Below are 20,427 nucleotides of genomic sequence, written 5' to 3' on the forward strand. Positions count from 1 at the left end.
ATTTAATGTTTATTATATGAATAACAGTGCTTTATATGAATAAATATACATTCCCAAATCACTTTAAGACAAATTAGGCTTAATATAGCTTTGCTTGGTAGCAAAGGAAATAGTAAAATAACAAATAAAACCACATAACCTCAGCCATATACTAGAAATATGATACATGGCAATATATGTAAATTACATATATGACATACAAGTTGCTTGGATTTTACATATAAAATATGTCAAATGAAACATATTTCAAAATATAGCAAAATGCTTTTACATTTTTTGCAACCTTTGGAAATTATAAATATGTGCATGTTAAAATATATTAGCGATAACTTAAACTTTAAACAATAATTTAATAATTTAAATTATAATAATAATTATTTTAATTAGTTAAATAACTGATTTATTATTTATTTATTTATGTGTTTATTATTATTATCATTATTTTTGTTATATTTATTTATATTTTTATTATTTATATTTATTTAATTCGATTTTTGTTTATTTATTTCTTTTATATTTATTTATTTTTATTTATATTTATTTATTTTATATTTATTTAATTATTTTATATTTATTTATTAAAATTGATTTATATTTATTTTTTTATTTATATTTGTTTATTTTGATTGTTTTAATTCATATTTGTTTACTTAAATTTATTTATATTTATTGTTTAATTTTTATTTGTTCATTTAAATTTATTTATATGTATTTAGATTCATATTTATTTTTATTTATTGATTTAATTTAAATGTATTTATGTATTTATTTTATATTTGTTTATTTAAATGTATTTATATTTATTAATTAATTTATTTTATTTATGTTCATATATGGCCATCAGATTTTCATATTTAGATGACAGAATTTGATAGAGACGTTTTTGATAGAGGCAGTTTAGATAAACCCAGTGTGCCATATCAGAATATCATAGAGACATGAGAAACCATTAAAAAATTATGAGGCCAACATTGTGACAGGCAGTTTTGAATGTCCTTGAGTCTTCATACTGTAAGCGCAAAAAAACAAACCACGTCAACAAGTGCATTGCCATGTCAGTGCTGAACTTCCTGTCTTTCTCATTTTGCAGTTCAATTGCCAGTTTCCAGAGCTCTGATATTTGATTATGAATTATAGAGCAAAATCATAAACAGATGGCTACATTTCTACCTAATCATTATATGCTTATTCTGGAGAGCATCTGCAGGATTTTCTCTTTTTTTTCACGTAAACAGAGATAATCTCTAAAACAGTACAGTTGATGTTTATCAATCTTATTTCTGCCTCTCTTTTGTGTTCTGATAATGCCTGAGGTTTCATGTAGACAAAAAAGTGGCAGGAGTCCAGTTGCAGATGTGGTGAGTAAACCCAAGGCAGATACATGGCAAGTCATTCGGCAGTTATGCGAACATGTAAAGGATCACATTGTAAATCACACAGAAGGGGTCGACATTTCACACAGACCCCCCCGCTCAACACAACTCCCCCCTTCCTCCGATTGCGTAACAGTCATGATAATGCAGCAGTTTTCCATGCATGGCTGTAGCTTTCTCTTTAAAGGTCCCATGAAATTAAAATAAAGTTGTTTAGATGTTAGTATCTATTGTTAGTTTTTAGGATATCTATAAGCTGGTAAGCTCCAAAAAGGTGACAAAATTCGCGTTTAGAAGATATAAGCTTGATATAAGCATGTAAAGCCTATAGTTTGTCACTTCCGCTTAAATGGATCAACTGTTTTATTCACGTCACCTCATATTTCTGTTTCTCGTCAAATCCTGACCATTCAAAGGCTCTCTAGTATCTGACATGCACACTGGTCTAGCTAGAACTCGAACCAGTGACCTTCTTGCTGTGAGGTGCAGTGCTAAACACTGAGCTACCATGCCACCCTTTAAGATCCTTCTTTCTTTTGTTAAACACAATGTATATATATATATATATATATATATATATATATATATATATATATATATATATATATATATATATTAGGGATGTAACAATACCGTTAACCCATGGTTCAATACATACCTCTGTTTTTTAACACGGTTTTCGGTTCGGTTCTCATGGATTGAAACGTGTGTTTTTATTTTATTTTATAGGCAGTATCAACAGTAAGAGGTTAAGGAGAAAAAAAATGTAAACGATTTACTGCAATACTCATTTTGTTTTACTTAAAATCCAAGAAAAGTACTGCAGTTCCTAGTGTACTGTATAAAAACAATTAATACTGAAATCTCACAGCTGCTTTTAGCCCATGTACAAACTGGGGAACACATAAAATCCTACACTTTGAGAATAAACATACATGTGAAGTTAATAAAGATAAATTGGCCATTTCAAATGAACAGATTTGTACTTAAGTAAATATAAATAAACCATCTTGATTATCTCGGTGCTGAAAAAATGCGACACTGTAGTCTGTAACGCGGATCGAGTGCTTTTATAAAAAGCCCACATCTCCAATCACCGAAAATGGCTTCAAATCTTTAGCAATAAACACCCGCACTACCTTGGTTATTTTATGTGTCTCTCAGAACCAGTTGGGTATGTTTGCTTGAAAGATTCAGCGAGGGATTGTTGCTATTTGGAGGACTTTATTACCTTCTCTGCTATCCTGCCTTCAGACAGTGATATTGCTGGGTGAGGGCGCTGCAGATGTGCAGTCATGGTTATACGTGTAAAACAATGCTTGCACACAGTTATTTTTTGTTCACCGTTTTTTCTTTTATTGGCATTATACTTACCGGCAAATGTCCTCACACCGCAGATTTGAAAGACACCGGCGCTTTCTCGTACTGTTGCCTCACTTTGCTGGCGCTTCCTTGTACTGTCGCTTCAGCCTCACTTCACCGTCGCTCGCAATGTTAAAGTGTGGAATGATGGTTGAGCGCCCCCTAAGTTTAGAGCATAGTGATTGGATATTTAGTCGCAGGGAGGAGTTTCCTCATCTCAGCTCATGTATTTAGAGGCAAACACAGTCAACTCGGGGAGATATAAAACGCACACAAATTATTTAAACGCAAAACCGAGAAAACCGAAATTCACAAGCGCGTATTGAACCGTAGAGGTCGTACCATACGGTTCAATATTATATTGAGAACCGTGGCATTCCTAATATATATAGTTGTGTTACCTACTAGTCAGGCGTGTCCAAACTCAGTCCTGGAGAAAGAAAAATGAAGAAACTCGTAGTCATAAAGGTTTTAAAACACTCAGCAGTAAGTAAATAGTGAGTAAATTTTGATTTTCAAATGAACTATCCCTTTAATATTATAATCTGTGACTCCTGACAACACATTGGTGTCTTATAAAGCAAAAACAATAAGTATTTGCGAGAAACTGAATGTTTTTGAGAACATTATTATCTTTAATTCATGGCCTCAGACAGCAAAGTGTGGGATTCCTCTGCATCTTATCATGGATGTTGCAACCTTTGTAAAAACTGCTCATGTTTGAGATTGTGTTTGGCCATACAGTAATCGTAAATTGAAGCTCTAAATGTATTTATACAGAATATATATGTCTCTGTTTCTCTTTCTACAGTCAGCGTGAATGTCAGTATGAGATGTCGTCCCTCAGCGCCAGTTTCGTTCAGATCCCTTTCGATGACATTCGCTTTTATGAGAACTGCGGCGGCGGGAGTTTTGGGAGTGTGTACCGAGCACACTGGGTCCCACAGGATAAAGAAGTGGCTGTCAAAAAACTGCTGAAGATTGATGCCGAGGTTTGTACAGACTCAGTTTGTTTGGTGATGGATGTATTATTGTCAGTTTTTTAACTAGGTTCCAAAGACAAATGCGAACCTGGACCACAAAACTAGTCGTACGTGTCAATTTAGTGAAATTAACATTTTTACGTCACCCAAAAGCTGCATAAATAGGATTGCATATGAGTATACAACTCTGAGATCGCCATACAACTCGTTGAGGGTTAAAAAAAAAACTAAATACTAATAAAATTGCCTTTAAAGTTGTCTAAATGATGTAGTGTTTAACAATGCATATTACTAATCAAAAAAATTAAATACATTTTGATTTATTTACAGTTGGAAATGGTTACATGGGTATTTATGCAGGTAAAATTATGACTAAATGGTAGGGATGTAACGGTATTGTAAATACCGTCATACCGCAATATTAATTTTTTTCGATATTACCGTAGTCGCATGACTCGGTAAAACTATAGGTCTTCTGAGAAAATTTGCTCAGGCGAATGAAGCGAATGGGAGGTAGCGAAAACTACAATTCCCATCAGCCCATGCTTGACCATCATCCCTTGCGGTCTGTTGTCGCTACAGATCCAGTAATGCGGAAATGGAGTGTGCTGCTAGAAGCGGGGATGAAAAAGAGCTGGAAAACTCTAAAGCGGGTGTTGTCGCCGCGCGCGTACTGAATAGTAGTGTTGTCGCGCGAGTTCTTATCAGCTGTGTTGTCGCGCGCGTACTGAATAGCAGTGTTGTCGCGCGAGTTCTTATCAGCTGTGTTGTCGCGCGCGTACTGAATAGCAGTGTTGTCGCGCGAGTTCTTATCAGCTGTGTTGTCGCGTGCGTACTGAATAGCGGTGTTGTCGCGCGAGTTCTTATCAGCTGTGTTGTCGCGCGCGTACTGAATAGCGGTGTTGTCAGCACACTGTTCAGATTGATGCAGACATGAGACCTCTATCTTACTCATGGTTTGTCCTCTCAAGTGGGGGAAAGACAATGCACAACGTTACCCACTGCTGTCAACCTGGGCCAAGTCATATCTCTCTTGTCCCAGAAACCTCAGTCCCAAATGAGAGGGTTTTTTTCTGTTGCAGGGGACATTGTAAATACCCAGAGATACCAGCTTTCACCAGATTATATTTATATGATAATTTTCCTTTAAACCCATCTCTATCTAAGTGAGCGAGTGATTAAATGTTGAATGTGATGAGTTTTCAACTCATACTAAATTGAAACTTTATTTTTTTACATGGTTTAATAGTTTTTTGTTATTAAAATTGAAGTTCCTGTTTCAAAGCTTACAGATAGATGGCTAATTTGTATGTCATTGACACTTTTGGCACTTTTTTGGAGTATTTTCATAAGTTTTGTTTTTTCCTGTAAATGATTCAATAAATACCGTACCGTGACATTCATACCGAGGTATTACCGTACCGTGAAATTCTGATACCGTTACATCCCTACTAAATGGGTTTTTGTGCTGTTAATTTTTTATGCCTGTCAGGAATAAATAAATGACATTAAAACCACCAGCCGGTGGTCGGTAGTTGGTTTCTGCCTCAATTAACAATTCATTGATTTGTTCAAAACTTCTGATTAATTTTCAAGTGATTGTCTGGATCATTAAATTGGTTAAGGATGAAATCAGTCAAGGGAAATTGCATCACATTTTGCTTACTTAAAGGTGCAGTAGGTGATCTGCCACAATGCTAGTCTGTTAGCTTAAATCCCTGAAACACCGTCCCTCCCCTGCTGTCCAAAGCTACGCCTCCTGAAACACAAGCGCGTACCTTACAGATGACAGCAGAACCCTCTCTCATGTGTTGAGCTTAAGCTAAAGCTTAGCCGGCGGCGTGCAAGAGTTACACTTATTATTACACTAATTTCTAAGCCATACTTACATGCTATTTCTAACCGAATATTCAGAGTAACGGTAAACAATATAGTGAGGGTGTCACAGGTTGTCATTGTTCAAAAATGAACCAATATGAATATAAAACCATCTTCAGCTCAGTAAAGCAGGCTAGGCGGAATAGCGCTTTTTACTGATGTTTTGTTGTTAAATTAAATAAATCTACATTATCTATGCTGTCAATGGACCTTATGAAACTGGAAATTGTAACATCAATCTTTCACCAGAAGATTTCAGTGGCTGAACAACACTTCTGTGCATATAACCTATTCATAACAACCTAATCGACATCAGCCCTGCGTGACTAAAATAGTTTTAAATATAGCATTACCTGTCTAAGAGAAATACTTCAGCCATGGTGTTGTCCTTCCTCCAGCATGCAAAAGTATCTCCAATATTGATTCAGGATTTTAAAAAAAAGTTTTGAATCAGCATGTTTTAACACTTGCTCTCGCGCTCTCACTCTCGTGAATGAACAGCAAACGACAGAGCTGCGTACGAACAGATGTGCAGTAGCTCAAATTTGTAGTCAGATAGCCTGACACAATTTTTTTGGATGAATTTTTTTTAGTCTTATGCCTCACCCAAAATATAAAAATACATAAAAATACATTTACTTTAATCAGTACTATTGGAATGTGAAGAGACTTTCAACCAGCACAACAAAAACCGTCTCTAAAGATGATCATCTACTGCACCTTGAAAGGGGTGGTCCAAAGTGTATTTTTAAGGCTCGTAACATGCCATTTCCCCTCAGAGTTGACTTTTTTCAACTGAGAGCGCACGGCGCACAACAGCAAAAACGGGAGGCGCAGCAGGCGTTAGTGAACCATTCAAAAAAAGGCGCCTCTCAACGCATAAAGTACATTTGGTGTAATCGGCCCCTCAGTAATGCGAAATGTTCACCTTTTGCGAGTTTATTATTTGAGATGTATAATGCACCGAAAGAGGCCGCATAGAGAGACACTGCAGCGCTGATGAAGATTGTGGGTGTTTACAGCAGTTTTATGGATAAATATGAATTAGTGGCTAAATTTTTATAATATAAAAAAAAAGAAAATCTCATTACTGGATATTCATTTAATGTAGGCAATAAGATGTTGCATTCTTGTCGGCTTAGTCCCTTTATTAATCCGGGGTCGTCACAGCGGAATGAACCGCCAACTTATCCAGCACATTTTTATGCAGCGGATGCCCTTCCAGCTGCAGCCCATCTCTGGGAAACATTCACTCACACACACTCATACACTATGGACAATTTAGCCTCCCTAATTCACCTGTACCGCATGTCTTTGGACTGTGGGGGACACCGGAGCACCCGGAGGAAACCCACGCGAACACAGGGAGAACATGCAAACTCCACACAGAAACGCCAACTGACCCAGCGACCTTCTTGCTGTGAGGCGACAGCACTACGTACTGCTGATATAATGTAAAAACATTGAACATTAACTTACAGTGGTAAATATAAATATGGTCTACACCCTATTTTGAAAATGAATATTTGTATGCATTTCTTGGTGAATATAGGTAATATATTTTGGTGCATTAAAACAAAACAGATTTATTAAATGGATATATTTATTAAAATAATATTTTAGTCTCTGAACATCTTTAGAAATATAAAGATAAAAGATTTAAATTCATGCTAAAAATTGGAAAAATAATTACAAACTACAAAATTTCAACTAAATTAAAAAAAAAAACTTTTGTTTCTCTTGAATTTTGCTCTTTAAAAAAATTATTTAATATTTTTCCCTAACATATAAATTTGGTTGTACTTATTTTGGACCATTATCATAAGTTATTTTTGTTAGATTAGCTCCAGATTTGGCTTCAGTACTGACTGTATGTTCAGTACTTCAGTAATGTACTGTATGTGCACAAATATTATATTGTAAAGCTTCCTATAGAAAATATGAATTTAAATGAGAGGTTTCTGAGGGGTGTACTCATATGTGTTGAGCGCTGTATATTGGTAAACAAATCAGTATTCAAATTTAAATACATCCTTTAAAAACATGTCCATTGTTACATAATTTCCTGTCTTCGACCCATCCATCAGCCTTGTTTATTGGCTTGAGAAAGGGAGGAGTGTAGGGAAATACAGTTTTCCATGACCATTCCTCATGTTTCCCTTCATCTCTCCCCCGCCTTTCTCTATTTCTCTTTGTCTGAAGCAGATTTGATATACTGTACGTGTAAAATGTAGCATCTGAATGCGGCTTTGCAGGCGATGTGTGTTACTGTCAGTGGTAATGCACGCTCAGCAGCAGCGCCGTAGTCCTTTCCACTGTTTACCAGAGTTTAGCAGCTTTCCTGGCTGAAGCTGCTCGGTTTGAGTCCCGGCGGACATGTCCCACAATGCTGCTAATGGCTCCGTGTTCGCGGACATTTCTAGCGTAATATTTGACCGCGACATACTGTAATGAAAAAATAGTTTTATGACATTGATGCAGCACTCATTTGAGCCCGAGTGTTTGACCGCAGTCTGGGGACTTTCACCTCTGCATCTGTCATGTGCTCTTTTTTTCCAGGCTGAGATTCTGAGTGTCCTGAGCCACAAAAATATCATCCAGTTCTACGGAGCCATTCTGGAAGCACCCAACTATGGCATTGTCACAGGTAATAAATTGTCATTTCTTTCTGTATCAGATCTCAAATCAATGCTTGTTGCTCACAGGTTTCTCATAAAGCACAAATATATCTCTCAGGCTGGGTTATTATTATAGTTAAAAAGATAGTTGACCTAAACATTCCTACATAGGCTCATTCTGAAAACGTAGATCTATATACATTTCTGGAGATCACGAATTATGTAGCGAGAAGTACGTATGGCTGCATTTCGTCTTTAAAATGAACGCTACGGGGCGGTATGACACCGTTCCTTTCCTGCTTTCCCACTGTAACCAGTTGGTCCAGTTCGCCATGTATGTAGCCAGACTTGAGACGCAGGAAGGAGTTGACCACGACAACGAGGTTAGAGTCTGGCAAAGAACGGTTCCAGAAAGAAAGTAAGACAAAAACAGAAGCCAAAAAATTAAATAAGTAAATAACAGTGTGAGAGTCAGTAGCGTGGGCCAGGGGGGGCGGTGCCCCCGTGTCAACAAGCTTGGCCCCCCTAATTTTGGACGTGTATTTTTGTGTCAAAACGCCACGGAGAAGCGAGATTAGCCATCCGTGGTAGTCTGCGGATATATGACTGAGACCTCTCTCGCTCGCTCCTGGTGTTGCGTGCACTTGCGTTCTCTCTTTTGGCGCGCTCTCTGTGTCACGCGCACTCGCACTCTCTGTGAGTGACGGTGCTGTGCATATCCGTTTCCCTCATTCATCAGAAGTTAACCCCCAAATTGACACAGCCAGGTAATAAATACATTCAACTTCAGGTATGTTCATGTTGCGAAATGTCCACTGTTGATTATATTAGACTTTTTTTGTTTTCAATAGCGATTTTATAGCAGTTAATACAGGAAGTCCTCAGACATGCATGGGTATTATTATTAATCAGAAGTTAAGTGCACATAGTTTTACGTTAGAAAATGCAGTCTTGAATTTACAAACAGTCAGCAAGTGCCGGAGAACAGATGTAACACATTGATCAAATGTAGTTTTCAGCACGCTTATGGAATAAAGTGGTAACACTTTACAATAAGGTTCATTAGTTAATGTATTTACTAACATGAACTAATCATGAACAACACGTGTACAGCATTTATTAATCATAATTGAACATTTACTAATGCATTATTAACATCCAAGTCCATGCTTGTTAAAATTAGTTAATGCACCATGAGTTAACATGAACTAACAATGAACAACTGTATTTTCATTAACTAACGTTAACTAACATGAACAAATACAGTAGTTAATGTATTGTTCATTATTTGTTCATGTTAGTAAATGCATTAATTAACATTAACTAATGAACTTTATTGTAAAGTGTGACCAATAAAGTAATATTCAATTTGTTTAGTTTTGCCTTCATTCGTTTTTGATTTCAGTCGTGACATAAAGCACGAGTCTTCAACACATCATTTATTTATATTAATCTGTTTTGTTTAACTAATTTGTAATTACTATTTTTTGCCTTTCCCGTGGTGACAGTCAGTGCATAATATTTATTCATTCATTCATTCATTCATTCATTCATTATGTTTATTATTCCGGGGTCGCCACAGCGGAACGAACCGCCAATATATCCAGCACTTGTTTTACGCAGCAAATGCCCTTACAGTCGCAACCCATCTCTGGGAAACATTTACACACACACATGCACTCATACACTACGGACAATTTAGCCTACTCAATTCTCCTGTACCGCATGTCTTTGGACTGTAGGGGAAACCGGAGCACCCGGAGTAAATCCACGCGAACACAGGGAGAACATGCAAACTCCACACAGAAACACCAACTGACCCAGCCTAGGCTCTAACCAGCGACTTTCTTGCTGTGATGCGACAACACTACCTACTGTGCCACAGTGTCGCCCAGTGCATAATATTTTACTAGTTATTTTGCTTGATAGTTGTATTCAGACAAAGCCCCTAAAGTATTCTATAGTCTTTGATTCAGATTAAAGTGTAATTTAAAGACTTAACCAGGTTATGTTAACTAGGAAAGTTGTAATAATTAGTCAAGTTATTGTATAACGGGTTAGTTGTGTAGACAATCAAAACATTTACAGTAAATACTTTTATGAAGATAATACTGACCTTAAAATAGTTTTTTTTTTAATTTATTAAAAACTGCTTTTATTCAATAAATAAACAATAATAAATAAGACTTATTATGACTCTAGAAGAATTATTTTAGTTTTATAGGAAATACTGTGAAGATTTCCTAGGTTTGTTAAAGATCACTTGGGAAACATTATTTTAAATTAACAAGAGGGCAAAAAAATAACTTCAACTGTATCTGTTAAAGTTTACTGGTGTAGAAATGTGCCTTGATGTACTTGAATGTTAGAAATGTGTAATCCTACAACAATATAAGGTTACTTGTCAAATAAATCAACATGGAATATTATTTTGAGTTTATTTAATTAGCCTATTTATGAAGACTACAGAGTGACGCATGACAAAAAATTGCTTTATCAATTGTTTAAGTACTTTGTGATACATGTTAAAGTGTGCCCCCCAAAAAGTACAAGTGGCCCCCCCACTTGTTACTCGGGTCTAGAACCGTCACTGGTTAGAATGTGTTTAAATCTAAAAATGTGGTAAAAATCAGACGAGGGCTTTTCTTTTTCTGGATGGCTTTTGAAAACACTTTCGGTTGGGTTTAGGGAAATGGGTGGGCGGGTCAATCAGTACTTTTAAAAACACTATTGGTTGCGTTTAGGCGACCTCTGGTGGGTTTACATGACAACAGCAGGTGCAAATAGCACTTGCGTAAGAAATTTGAGATCTCAAAAAGAGTACACAGCGGCTTCTAGTGGATTTGCGGAAACAAAAACTGCAAAAACTGATACGTGTTTGGCGCTCTACATAAATGTATATAGTGGTAGGTTTTCAGAATGAGCCTGGGTTGCTTTTAACTGACATCTTCATTTGCTTTATTAGAGGAATAGCGTACTGTAGATGTTACAGAGATCTCCTTTTGATTGTTCTTTCCTGAGGAATTCCTATGTCTCTTGTCTGGCTTCTGCCATGTTGTTGTGACTGTAAAATGCTTAGTGGCTGATCAGGGTGTGAGAGCAGTTCATCAAGGGGACTCGTGCACACACACACATACACAGTTGTCTTGCCATTTTTTAAACATCCTATTGTGATCTCTGTCTCCAGGGATGTAAATGCGCGTATGAGCAGATTTATGTGTCCTAATCGCTTCTCGAGAGCATGTCTTTCAGCTGGGGATTCAGTAAATCTAGCGCTCGGTCATGCTGTCATCTTTGGTCTCTCTCTCTCTCTCTCTGCCAGTGTGTGTGTGTGTGTGTGTGTGTGTGTGTAAACGGGAAACCCTGTGTGTGTTATGCTGTGTTTGACTTCACTCGAGGCTTGGTGACAGATGATTTCATGTGCTGACTGACATTTTGACATGAGACAAGATTGTTGCTTGCTTTGTCTGCCTTTCATTCTTCTTACTCTGTAAAAAAATGCTGGGTTCCACACAATGGATTTGTGTTGGGACAACATGAAGGTCCCGTGAAGTGCGATGTGCATTTGTATTCAGTGTTTGACGTAATCTCAATCAAAACATGAAGAGAGAGTGGGACATAGTGTATCTGCTCCCCTATGGCGTTTTGTTTTATCACAGCTCTGCTAGTGAGAGTGGTTGAGCTCAACTGCATCAAATGTGAAGCGTCTTGAAGGGGGGTAGGGCATGTCAGACACTAGAGAGCATTTGATTGGTCAAGATTTGATGAGAAACTTAAGTATGAGATGATGTGAAAAAAAAAAACTTTGACCCATTTAGGCAGAAAGCAACAAACTACAAGCTTTACATGTTTATATCAGTTTTGTATCTTCATTCATTCATTCATTCATTTTCCCTTCGGCTATTAAATTAACGTTTATTTTTAGTTTATCAATCATATTGTATTGAATTGATCAACATTTTTTAATGCTACAAAAACTGCTATCGGATTTAATTTGAAACCAATTACAGAGAAACACATTTCAAGAGTTCACATTAGATAGGCTCCCGCCTGGTCATTAAGCAATGTAAGGGCGTCTGAGATCAGATAGTTCTCGAGAGCTCCTCATGGTAAAGGAGATAAAGTGGGAGATGGGGTGGAATAGGGCATCCTTAAAAAAAATGAAGATAATTGAAGTAGGGTGAAAATGAGCTGTTTATTGTATGCTTGGGTTTATCTGATTTGTATGCTTGGGTTGATCTGTTTATCGCCGATTGCAGAGAAGAGACCAGTCGCATTAAATCATATCACATGCTCGTTTCGAAATTAGTTTATAAAGCTTTACTAAATGTATTCAATCCTAATCCTGAAAATTGTATATTTTGAGGTTGAAAGTAAGTTTCTTATATCATATTTAATTCAATTCAATTCACCTTTATTTGTATAGCACTTTTACAATGTAGAACGTGTCATAGCAGCTTCACATAAAAGATCATAGTAAATTGGAACAGTGTAGTTCAGTTCAGTGTGGTTTAATAATCACTACTGAGGGTCTAAACACTGGAGAGCAAATCCATCGATGTGTGGCTCTATCGATCCCAAACTATACAAGCTAGTGGTGACACCGGAGAGGGAAAAAAAAACTTGAGAGAAACCAGACTCAGTTGGGCACGACCATTTTAATTTCTCGGCTGGCCAAACATCTTGTGCAGAGCTGTAGTCTCAGCGGCGGAGGCTGAAAGCTGGGCCTCAGTGACTCGTTTGTCCCTGGGGCATCACAGGAATCAGTCTCATGCTCTCCACTCCTCCATGACCACCGCAGCAGCTGCTCAGGATACGGCTTGGTCCAGCATATTCACTTTCACATTTTATTCACTTCAAAACATTTTATCATGGTATTTTTTCATAAATAATGCACAGCTCTAAACAAGTTTGCCATCATTTTTTTTAGCATTTGAAATAATTTCTGACGAAATATTAAGATATAAACAATTTGCACTATGCAAGGTTGCGTTTAAAACTTGTGTTATTGATTACACAGTAATTGTGATCATAAATGCTGCCTTGGTGAGAAAAAAGGACTTCGGTTGCTCTTTATTTTACTGTGTAACTATGCATTTAACTAAAAAGTAATATTAATTAACTGCATGTACACTGTAAAAAAAATGTTGATCCAACTTAAAGTTAAGGCAGCAAACTTCAGGACATTTTTAAGAACTCGAAGTTTGCTTTTTTTGCTGTTTACTTACTATATGATCATTGTTATTATGAAGGTTAAGTTTAGGGTTAGCTGCATTGAATTATGCATAATTAATTGTAATTGCCATAGTAAGTACAATTGAAGTCAAAAGTTATTAGCCTCCCTGTGTATTTTTCCCCCAATATCTGTTTAATGAAATGAAGAATAATTTCTGAACATTTTAGTTTTAATAACTAATTTCTAATAACCGATTTATTCTTTGCTATGATGAGGTGTTCAAGATACTAGTATTCAGCTTAAAATGACATTTACAAGCTTAACTAAATTAATTAGGCTACTACAGGCAAGTTAGGGTAATCGAATCATTGGATAACGATTGTTTGTTCTGTAGACAATCCATAAAATATTGCTTAAGGGGGCTAATAATACTGACCTTAAAATAGATGTATTTTTAAAATACATATTCATTCATTCATTCATTTTCTTGTCAGCTTAGTCCCTTTATTAATCCGAGGTCGCCACAGCGGAATGAACCGCCAACTTATCCAGCAAGTTTTTTGACGCAGCGGATGCCCTTCCAGCCGCAACCCATCTCTGGGAAACATCCACACACACATTTTCGCACTGACAATTTAGCCTACCCAATTCACCTGTACCGCATGTCTTTGGACTGTGGGGGAAACCGGGGCACCCGGAGGCAACCCACGCGAAGGCAGGGAGAACATGCAAACTCCACACAAAAACGCCAACTGAGCCGAGGTTCGAACCAGCCACCTAGCGACCTTTTTGCTGTGAGGCGACAGCACTACCTACTGCGCCACTGCCTCGCCTTAAAATACATATATTACATATAATATAATACATATAATACATACAGTTCAGCTTTTATTCTAGCTGAAATAAAACAAAGAAGACTTTCTCCAGAGGAAAGAATATTATAGAAAATACTGTGAAAAATTCCTTGCTCTGTTAAACATCATTTGAGAAATATTTGGAAAAAAAAATATTCACAGGAGGGGAAATAACTTTGACTTCAACTGTACATAGAGCTAAAAAAATAAATAAGTTGCAACAATCTTTGAACAGTAATTAATTTGTGTTTCAAATTTTCTTTCTACAAAATTAACCGCAGAGTAAATATTTCTAACCATTATTTTCTCGACTGTATTTTGGCATCAGCGTAACAGCGGACTGATTTACCTGCAGCATATATCAGCTCCACAGCCTGTAGTTGACGCGTGTGATGATATGCATATGGCGTGTGTGTTTGTGTTGTAGAATATGCCAGCAGAGGATCGCTGTATGAGTATTTGTCCAGTGCTGACAGTGAGGAGATGGATATGGATCAGGTAATGACCTGGGCGATGGAAATTGCTAAAGGTATGTGTCTGTAACGAATATGTGTGTTTATGTAATGAGCTCAGTCACATATTCCTCGTGAGATAATGGCTGGTTCTGTGATTTGTTTCTGTGTAGGAATGCATTATTTACATGCCGAGGCTCCTCTGAAAGTCATTCATAGAGACCTGAAGTCGAGAAATGGTGAGATTTTAGTTGTTCTGTGAGCTTTACCGCAAGAGAAAAATGATAATTTGGTGATAATATACAAATAACTGTTTCCTTTTCTCTTTATTAGTTGTGTTAACTGCAGACAATGTTTTAAAGGTATGCTTTCAATTTGTGTTCACATTTATTCAGGGCCTAAAATTAACATTTGCTACAGTGCCCATTGGCTGGTAGATTCTTAATTAGTATGTCAAATTTGATATTATAATTATTGGATCACAAACACTGTGTTGTAATGAATATCAGGTAAAGATGGCATGCGATGCACGACAGTATTAAAGTAAAAAATGATACTTTTAATATTTATTAGAACATGCAACATGAGCTCAACACATTTCAATAAGGATGTTAATCTGTTGTACGCAAAACAGAAGCATTTTGGAAAAGATCCTCTGTAGTTTTGCAATATAATAAAAGATCTATGGTTCAGTGTTTGACTTTTGCAATTTTATGTTTTTTTTCTAAATAATAATAAATAATTGTTATTGTAATTATTTTTATATTAAATAATATAATTATTGCATTATTATATATTTTAATTCTTGTATATTAAAATATTTAATTATTATAATATATAACATGCACTTTTTATTAAATGCTTAAATAGTTTCTTTAATAAAATTTAATAAATAATATAAGGAAATTATTTATTTAATAGTAATAAAATTATTATTATCATCATCATATAAACTATATTTAAGTAGTGATATATTTAATAAGACTACATTAAATTAATTATATATAATTACTATTATTTATTTATATATATTTTTTTATTTAATTAAGAATTATTTGTAAATACTTATTTTATACATAGTATTATTAGTAAATAATTTGTATTATTAATAATAATAATAACTATATTGTATTATTATTATTATTATTATTATTATTCATTTTCTTTTCAGCTTAGTCCCTTTATTAATCTGGGGTCGCCACAGCGGAATGAACCGCCAACTTATTCAGCACATGTTTTACGTAGCAGATGCACTTCAAGCAGCAACCCATCAATGGGAAAATAATAATAATATTCTTCTTCTTCTTCTTTTATTTATATTATTATTATTATTTATGTTATTATTATTATTATTATTATTACTATTATTATAATTATTGTTATTATTATTATTATAATTATAATTATTATCTTTATTAATTTCCCAGTACTGGGTTGTGGCTTGAAGGGCATCCACTGCGTAAAACATATGCTGAAATAGTTGGTGGTTCATTCTGCTGTAGTAACCCCTGATAAATTAGGGATTAAGCCAGAGGTGTCAAACTAAGTTCCTGGAGGGCCGCAGCCCTGCAATTTTAAACCAACACACTTACCTGTAGATTTCAAACAAGCTTGAAAGACTTGAAGTGTAATTAGGGTTGGAACCAAACTGTGCCGAGCTGCGACCCTCCAGGAACAAAGGTTGACATTTGTTGACTAAACCAAAGGAAAATTTATGAATAATAAAAATAATAATAATAATTATAATAATAATAATAATTATTATTATTATTATTATTATTGCAATTTGATGTTACATATTTCTGTTTCTTCAGCCTTTAGCGGGTTTGGCAGAATGTTAGTTTCAGGCCCTGTAAATATTATGTCCTTATTAACTCACTTCAAAATATCTGTGTGGCAGCTTCAGCATTATGCATTTTGTTTGTGTTAGATCTGTGATTTTGGAGCATCTAAGATGGTTTCTCACACGACGCACATGTCCTTGGTGGGCACCTTTCCCTGGATGGCACCTGAAGTGATCCAGAGTCTGCCCGTCTCTGAGACCTGCGACACCTACTCATATGGCGTGGTCAGTACTTTTCAGCTTCATTCACACTGTTGTGGGAATTAAGTTATTTTTGGCAAGCATGACCATCAGAATATTATAGGGGTGTCAAAATTAATTGTTTCTTCGGTGCACCGCGATGCAGACGCGGACAATTCGGTATCCGTTTCATTAATAATCATAACCGGTTATTGTGTACTGACATCATTTATCTCATATGCGCTCTGTGGCGAGGGAGGCGAGCGCGAGTATTTACAACACTCTAACAAATAAAAACCCATAACCTGTGCACAATTTGACTGCGTGTGTGTTTGCTGGATCAGTCTTTCATTGACACACAGCAGAAGCCCCTATTTCACTGCGATTGAGAGAATAAAAGTACTCTATTTTTCTCTCTTTCTCTCTCTCTCTCACACACACACACACACACCAGCACCGGTGGCCCATTTGACCTGCTGGCATGACTTTTCCTCTCGGCTGTTTTACAGCGCTACTTCTGAATACAGACACGACTGTGTGCCAGCAGAGTTTTCTCCACCGTGTCTATCATGGATCAGCTGTGATCGCCGCTGCCGCTAGCCGCTTATCAATGTCACTGATCTGTGAAGAGCGCAGCGCGCAAGAGCCAGTCGCAACCATTTTTTTTTAAGGGTGTGACTAATCAAAGGGGTGTAAGAGAACTAGACAAGGATCAGAAAGCGAGCGGGATATTTATATTTGTTAATATCAATTGCTATAAATGCTCGTGTTATTTAAAAGGTACAGTTTATTTTAATGACTGTTTGTATTAAATGACAAAATTGTATTACAAATAGTATATAAATATAAATATATTCATACATTTTAATACAAGAATTGCTGCTGTGAAGAAAATATAAAACTGTGTACCGCGATGCACTGAGATATCGTAACCGAACCGAACCGTGAGACCAGTGTAGGTTCACAGCTCTAGAATATTACGAGAATTACAATTTTTTTTTTAAGCTACAGTACATTCATACAAGGTTCTCAATATCCGTTTCAGTCTGATCAGATTTTGCATTTTTTATTTTTTTTGCCAAGACTAAATACTTCAGATGTTTGTTTTTTAATAGAAAATGTGCTGAATGTAGAAATGAAGTTGTGTTTTTGCAAAGTATAAATTGAATAAAACTGACATTATTACAGCTGAGAGAGATTGAATGTTCAACAAGTAAAAAAAAAAGCACATGCATTTAGAAAAACACTAACAAACTGAGAAAACACACGTGCATATAAAAAACACATGCAAGTACAGAAACATGCTGCAAATAGCATAGACCACATCGGAAATGTGTTGAGACCCAAAAAAGTGACAAAGCCCGACTGCTAACTTTACTGTTATATTTTGTTGTCCTTTGCCAACACCCTTATTTATGGAAAATGTCCAAGAAGTCATGTAAAAATATTTTGTTGTCCTTTGCCAACACCCTTATTTATGGAAAATGTCCAAGAAGTCATGTAAAAATATATTATTTATGTAAAATAAATAACACTGTATGAAGCACTCAGCAATGAAGATTAAATGCACTCACACTATTTGAATATTATTAAGAGTTATTTTTCCTTATTTTTGCTATGTCACAACTAGGGTTGGGCCGATAGACGATGCCATCGTGCATTGCCGATGGCCGACAAACTTCGATGCTGAGCCGGCATCGCGATCCATCACCCCGCCCTACATTCATACTGATATATATCTTATTATTTGTTTGTCATCTTAATAGCAATAACGGTCTTTTCAAGAGCTGTGTTAAATGTTACGTATAGCTGTTTAAAATGTGTAGATTCAGTGGCAAACGCTGTTACCTGCAAACCCCTTCCACAGACTTTACGGTGAATAACTTAGTCATTTTCATAGCGGACCTGAAGCCACTGGAAGTCTTTTATTCACTCTTGGAAAAGTGTCAGATCATGTGCTGGATTAACATTCAGCACATGATCACTAGTAAGATGTGCCATTATTAGTAACTGTAGGTGGTTTCTAAAACGAAATCTGTCAGTGTTATTTTCATTCTTTCATCTTCAGCGCTTCACATTTTCACGGTTGTAGTCCTATCATCTAAAGGCAGAAGGCATTGATAGTGATTGACAGCTGATATTAACCAATCATTCGCGTTCAGTTATAGAGCAGTGGGCCAATAAGAAGAGCAGAAAGGCAGGGCAAGCATTGCAGGCTTTTTTTTACTTCAGCAAGTTCACATAACAACTGCTTTAATCTGTTCCTGAGTGCTGCATTTGGCATTTTTTGGTTCAAAGATGCATTCTGCATAAATGTCTCCTAAATCCGCGCAAGCGGTGAGGATTTTGCAGTGAAACAAATTTACAGTGAACTCCAAATGAACTCTCGTCTCCTCCACCAACTGTGGGAAAAAGCCATTAGAACAACACAGATCTCTGCCTATTCATGCCAGAGTCCCGCAGAAAAAAAGTGATTGACAGGTGGTCATTTGTGTGGAAATTTATTTATTTATGGTTTGGTTATGGGTAAAGCAAAGACAATGTGGGTCAGGTAGTGGAAACGGTAGGCTACAATTAATTAATTTGTTATGAATTAATTAATATTTAACAATATTAATTGTTAAATTTCACACAAACACACACACCCCTGCCTCAACCCAGTACTGGGAAACAATCATACACTCTGGCATTCACACTCATACACTACGGCTAATTTAGTTCATCCAATTCACTTATAGCACATTTCTTTGGACTGTGGGGAAAACCGGAGCACCCAGAGGACACCAACACAGCGAGAACATGCAAACTCCTCACAGAAATGCCAACTGGCCAAGCCGGGACTTGAACCTTCTTGCTGTAAGGCGACAGTGCTAACCACTGAGCTACCATGCCACCACTATTTTCAAAACATCAGTTAACTACCTCATATACACACACTTGGCTGTAATTTGATAGTCTGAAATACTGTAAATGTGATTTTAAACACTGTGTGCTGATCATTCATGTAAAGGTTTGTCTTGCAGGTCTTATGGGAGATGCTGACCAGAGAGGTGCCATTTAAAGGTTTTGAGGGTTTGCAGGTGGCCTGGTTGGTGGTGGAAAAACATGAGGTACAACACAGTATCCCACAATCCCTCAGTATCAGGAATGTCATTGCTGTAAAACCAGCACATGAATGTTTACAATGTTAGTGTAGTTAAGATAGAGTTTGCCAGCTTTCCTATGAATGTCTGTCATACATTGTCAGTAGTGCTGCCGTGGCGGACTCTGATGTTCTAAAACCCAATGAACTGCATTTCACTTGACAGCTACATCATATCTAGAATGGAACCTCCGAAAAAACCCAGATGGAATCTGTTCTTTCTACAGAGTTGAGCTGTAATATATGAAATTTCTGCACCCATATAGGAATCTGATAAATAGAAAAAGCTAATTACATATATTACATATACGTTCATATTTCGATTTCACATAGCTAGCAACATATACTTTAAAATATTACTAAATGTACCAATTTATTTTAAAAGCAATTAGTTTTTTTAAACAATTGGAATTATAAATATTTGCGTCTATGTTCAAATGCATTATATATATATATATTTATATATATATATAAATATATATATATATATATATATATATATATATATATTTATATATATATATATATGTATATATATATATATATATATATATATATATATGTAT

The 20,427-nt window shown here is 36.0% G+C and overlaps 1 protein-coding gene across 3 annotated transcripts in view; it reads left to right on the plus strand.

Annotated features, from left to right (window-relative positions):
• Nucleotides 1-20,427, plus strand: part of map3k20b (mitogen-activated protein kinase kinase kinase 20b) — a 43,297-nt gene that overhangs the window by 3,303 nt on the left and 19,567 nt on the right. For all 3 annotated transcript variants that reach the window (NM_001366971.1, NM_212842.2, XM_073952780.1), the window contains 7 exon segments: nucleotides 3,547-3,727; nucleotides 8,156-8,243; nucleotides 14,672-14,773; nucleotides 14,870-14,935; nucleotides 15,030-15,058; nucleotides 16,627-16,764; nucleotides 19,743-19,829. In NM_001366971.1, the coding sequence (NP_001353900.1) occupies nucleotides 3,547-3,727; nucleotides 8,156-8,243; nucleotides 14,672-14,773; nucleotides 14,870-14,935; nucleotides 15,030-15,058; nucleotides 16,627-16,764; nucleotides 19,743-19,829 (691 nt within the window).

This window comes from Danio rerio, chromosome 6 (assembly GCF_049306965.1).
Source record: "Danio rerio strain Tuebingen ecotype United States chromosome 6, GRCz12tu, whole genome shotgun sequence".
NCBI classification, from domain to species: Eukaryota; Metazoa; Chordata; class Actinopteri; order Cypriniformes; family Danionidae; genus Danio; species Danio rerio.